The sequence below is a fragment of the Pseudochaenichthys georgianus genome, unplaced genomic scaffold, assembly GCF_902827115.2.
Source record: "Pseudochaenichthys georgianus unplaced genomic scaffold, fPseGeo1.2 scaffold_544_arrow_ctg1, whole genome shotgun sequence".
NCBI lineage: Eukaryota > Metazoa > Chordata > Actinopteri > Perciformes > Channichthyidae > Pseudochaenichthys > Pseudochaenichthys georgianus.
Genome location: NW_027263105.1, coordinates 108,534 through 113,796, shown reverse-complemented (window position 1 = coordinate 113,796; position 5,263 = coordinate 108,534). Strand labels below are relative to the sequence as shown.

General features: G+C 48.0%; 1 protein-coding gene across 1 annotated transcript in view; it reads left to right on the top strand.

Moving 5' to 3' along the window:
• The first annotated feature begins 322 nt into the window (after window positions 1-322).
• The window catches only part of LOC117443133 (leukocyte antigen CD37-like), a 17,885-nt gene continuing 12,944 nt past the window's right edge, over window positions 323-5,263 (top strand). Inside the window, exons 1-2 of the mRNA XM_034079080.2 lie at window positions 323-491; window positions 742-935. Coding sequence (XP_033934971.1) covers window positions 323-491; window positions 742-935 — 363 coding nt within the window. The remainder of the gene's footprint in view (window positions 492-741; window positions 936-5,263) is intronic.

Genomic DNA, 5,263 nt, shown 5'->3' with positions numbered 1-5,263 from the left:
TTTCTGTTTCATTATTTTACCATTTTAATTCTGTGGGTTATAAAATCTATTTTCATGAGAAGAGATGGGATGAAGAGCAGTTTAAAGTTTGACTGCAGCTCAATGATTGGCTGCTGGAGATTATGGTGAAATGTGATTGGTTAAAAGAGAAAAATGTCCCGCCCCTTGACTGACAGGCATCCCAGTGCAGTGGTATGCAGACTATTCCTTGCCATTTATAGTCTGCACAGACGCCAGCAACCAAGGCTTAGGGGCAGTTCTGTGCAAGAGGGGCAAGAGCGATAGCCTATCAGCCGCAGCCTACACCCTACTGAACGGAACGATGCCAACTACAGCTCGAACTGTCGGCTCTGAAGTGGGCAGGGACATTCAAGGACTACCTAACTACCATAACCCCGTTGCTCATCGACAGACGGCTCGCCTGGGTGCCGTAGAACAGCGCTGGGTTGCACAAGTCGCCTCTTTCAACTACGAGATAAAGTTTAGCTCGGGTAAGAGCAACGCTAATGCAGACGCCTTATCAAGATGCCCAGTTGCCTCCTTGTCTTCTAGGGCTCCACAGCAGCCATTGCGTTAGCACCTGGAGGACAGGATGAGTTCGCCCTATCCACACAGGTAGGGGGTATGTGGGAAACCGGCTGGCGCCCGAAGGACCTGAACGCCAGGCCTTGTCCTGCAAAACACGGAAGATATTGCAACAATGGAAGAAATTGCAAGTGAAGGAAAATAAACTGTCGTAAGGTGATTGGCCGGCACACCCACGAAGTGCACCAGAGTGTGTGACCAAGGTACCAGGAAGCAGGGAGAAAGTCCACGAAGCTGCTGCCCATGCTGGTGTGGACAGGACCCTCCCCAGGATGCGTCAGCACTTCTACTGGCCCAACATGGAGGGGGGGGGGGGGAGGTACGTCGGTTCCACCTGCAGTCTGCAAAGGGTAAGGGTCGAACCAAAGGCCCCGCTTACCCCCGAGAGGTCATAGGTCTGTACACTTTCATTGTTATGCGGATGAGACTCAACTTTATTTATCAATCAAGCCTGATGAAATTAATCATCTAAATAAATTTCAAGGACTTAAAAACGTGGATGACCTTAAACTTTTTGATGTTAAACACGACCAAAACTGAAGTTATTGTACTCGGCCCGAAGAATCTACGAAACAAACTATCTAAAGACATACTAACTATGGATGGCATTAATTTGAAAAGGGACCACAGTACTCCTGTTCTGGCTGCCTTACACTGGCTCCCTATAGAACACAGGATAGCATTTAAAGTTCTTCTTCTCGCCTACAAAGCCCTTAATGGGCAGGCGCCATCTTACCTTAAAGAACTCATTATACCCTACTGGCCTACTAGGGCATTGCGTTCCAAGAATGCAGGGTTGTTGGTTGTTCCTAGAATCTCTAAAAGTACAATGGGAGCCAGAGCCTTTTCTTATCAAGCTCCACATTTGTGGAATCAGCTTCCAGTTTGTGTTCGGGCGGCAGACACCCTATCCGTTTTTAAGAGTGCGCTTAAGACCTTCCTTTTTGATAAAGCTTATAGTTAGGGCTGATTAGATTCAGCCCCTAGTTTTGCTGATATAGGCTTAGTTTGTCGGGGGACATCTTACTTCTTCCTTCTCTCTGTCTGTACCTGTGTCCTCTCATGTTCCGATTAACCCAGCTTCCCCAAATGTCTTTCTTTTTGGTGTCTCTATACGCCGGGATCCGGAGTCATGGATGATCCTGCGGTCCTGTGTCCTGGATCGCGAGCCCTGGATCTTGAGTCGTGGCTGTGGTCCTGGATCATAGGTCCTGGATGGATATCCTCGTGGATTCATCTTCCTATTATACACACATGCATTTCCAAACATTTGGACGACCTATGTTGCAAATGTATTATCTCTTCAATTTACACACGGCATCTATTGCAGTCTGTCCGTCCTGGGAGAGGGATCCCTCCTCTGCTGCTCTCCCTGAGGTTTCTCCCATGTTCCCTTTAAACTGGGTTTTCTCCGGAAGTTTTTCCTTGTACGATGTGAGGGTCTAAGGACAGAGGGTCTAAGGACAGAGGGTCTGAGGACAGAGGGTCTGAGGACAGGGGGTCTGAGGACAGGGGGTCTGAGGACAGGGGGTCTGAGGACAGAGGGTCTGAGGACAGGGGGTCTGAGGACAGAGGGTCTGAGGACAGGGGGTCTGAGGGTCTGAGGACAGGGGGTCTGAGGACAGAGGGTCTGAGGACAGGGGGTCTAAGGACAGAGGGTCCTTGTTGCGACTGACCTTTTCTCTAAGTGCTCCACACACACACACACACACACACACACACACACACACACACACACACACACACACACACACACACACACACACACACACACACACACACACACACACACACACACACACACACACACACACACACACACACACACACACACACACACACACACACACACAGTAAAGCTTTGTGGACGCATGTACTTCAGCCATTTGGTTGTCCGGCCAGGTTTCATTCAGATCGTGGACCACACTTCGAGTCAGCACTAATGAAACCGCTGTGCGAGACCAAAAGTGGCACCGCAGCTTATCGCCTGCAGGGGGCGGCAGTGAGAGCGGCTTAACCAGACCGGGCTGAACGCTCCGCTCCCTTGACGGAGCGTCCACACTACAGCTCCAAAAATAGCTTGGAGCTGGGCGTGTCTGGAGCTTGGGGATTTTATTCAAGCAACACGACAACAACCAATCACATGAATCTCCCGCCCCCGACATACAAAGCAAAAACCCCCGGGGATTTTATGCGAGCAATATATATATATATAAACTCCCCAAACAGGCGAAAACCTACCAGTTCCCCCCACTGCCTCTGCCACCTCCCTCCATGCTGGTTCCTCCGGTTTGTGTCCCGGTAGGTGAAGAGGGTCTGGTCATACAAAACCGGGTGATTGCTACGGTGATAGTTAGTTTCTCCTCCGACTTTTTTTGAAATATAGAAATGAACGGCGGGATATCTCTCCCAGCTTAGACGCGGTTTGATTGGCTGGCGCTTCAGCTGTCAGATTTTGGGAAACGGGATTTGATTGGCTGGCGCTGGCTACTCCGGCGTCCAGGCGACCAGAAGTTGAACATTACGGAGAAGCCGCTGGCACGAGCACTTGCCTGAGTTGGTGCATATAACAACACGACGCGTAGTGCAACCAGTTCTGCCCCATCTCTCCTGATGTCCGGCAGACACCTGAGACCACCTGTCAGTAGGATGAGGGGTGGCCTATCAACACCCTCGGTTTGACTGCAGCTCAATGATTGGCTGCTGGAGATGATGGTGAAATGTGATTGGTTAAAAGAGAACGCCCATGAATGACATGCTATTATATGACTTTAGTATTAACACACGCACGCACATGCGCGCACGCGCACGCACGCACGCACACACACACACACACACACACACACAGAGACACACACACACTTGATTAAGATTTCACCTTTTACATTCTGTGGTTTATGAGATGAGAGGAAGAGCATTTTAAAGTTTGCCTGCTGCTCAATGATTGGCTGCTGGAGATGATGGTGAAATGTGATTGGTTAAAAGAGAACACCCATGAATAACATGACTAGTATTAATTGTTTTTTCTCCATTATTTCAGAACAAACTATTTTTCATGTTTCATTGTGACTTTTTAACGACATGAGGGGGTGACATATTTTATAAAACGCGTACCTTAATATGAAAAAATATAAAATAAATGTCAAGGGGGCGGGACATCTCTGAGCTGTTGACCAATCACATACTTTCAGAACAATTACTACTCACATCTTTTTTGACTTTCCACATATTTCTGGGACAGTTTTCAGATATTCACTTTTATAAACAAACATTAAGAGACGTTTTATTACATACCTTGATTCCTCTCCTCTCCTTTCCCCATGTGTGTCTTTCTCTCCTTTCCTAACCTCCTTTCTTACCTCTCCTGCTGTTTCCTCTCCATTCCTCCTCCCTTGATTCCTTTCCTTCATTCATCTCCTTCCCTATTCTGCTCTCCTCCCTAGTTTCCTCTCCTCTCCTTTCCCCATTTGTGTCTTGCTCTCCTTTCCTAACCTCCTTTGTTTCCTCTCCATTCCTCCTCCCTTGATTCCTTTCCTTCATTCATCTCCTTCCCTCTTCTGCTCTCCTCCCTAGTTTCCTCTCCTCTCCTTTCCCCATTTGTGTCTTTCTCTCCTTTCCTAACCTCCTTTCTTACCTCTCCTGCTGTTTCCTCTCCATTCCTCCTCCCTTGATTCCTTTCCTTCATTCATCTCCTTCCCTCTTCTGCTCTCCTCCCTAGTTTCCTCTCCTCTCCTTTCCCCATTTGTGTCTTTCTCTCCTTTCCTAACCTCCTTTCTTACCTCTCCTGCTGTTTCTTCTCCATTCCTCCTCCCTTGATTCCTTTCCTTCATTCATCTCCTTCCCTCTTCTGCTCTCCTCCCTAGTTTCCTCTCCTCTCCTCTCCCCATTTGTGTCTTTCTCTCCTTTCCTAACCTCATTTCTTACCTCTCCTGCTGTTTCTTCTCCATTCCTCCTCCCTTGATTCCTTTCCTTCATTAATCTCCTTCCCTCTTCTGCTCTCCTCCCTAGTTTCCTCTCCTTTCCCCATTTGTGTCTTTCTCTCCTTTCCTAACCTCTTTTCTTACCTCTCCTGCTGTTTCCTCTCCATTCCTCCTCCCTTGATTCCTTTCCTTCATTCATCTCCTTCCCTCTTCTGCTCTCCTCCCTAGTTTCCTCTCCTCTCCTTTCCCCATTTGTGTCTTTCTCTCCTTTCCTAACCTCCTTTCTTACCTCTCCTGCTGTTTCCTCTCCATTCCTCCTCCCTTGATTCCTTTCCTTCATTCATCTCCTTCCCTCTTCTGCTCTCCTCCCTAGTTTCCTCTCCTCTCCTCTCCCCATTTGTGTCTTTCTCTCCTTTCCTAACCTCATTTCTTACCTCTCCTGCTGTTTCTTCTCCATTCCTCCTCCCTTGATTCCTTTCCTTCATTAATCTCCTTCCCTCTTCTGCTCTCCTCCCTAGTTTCCTCTCCTTTCCCCATTTGTGTCTTTCTCTCCTTTCCTAACCTCTTTTCTTACCTCTCCTGCTGTTTCCTCTCCATTCCTCCTCCCTTGATTCCTTTCCTTCATTCATCTCCTTCCCTCTTCTGCTCTCCTCCCTAGTTTCCTCTCCTCTCCTTTCCCCATTTGTGTCTTTCTCTCCTTTCCTAACCTCCTTTCTTACCTCTCCTATTATTTTCTCCACATTTTTAAGACATTTTTC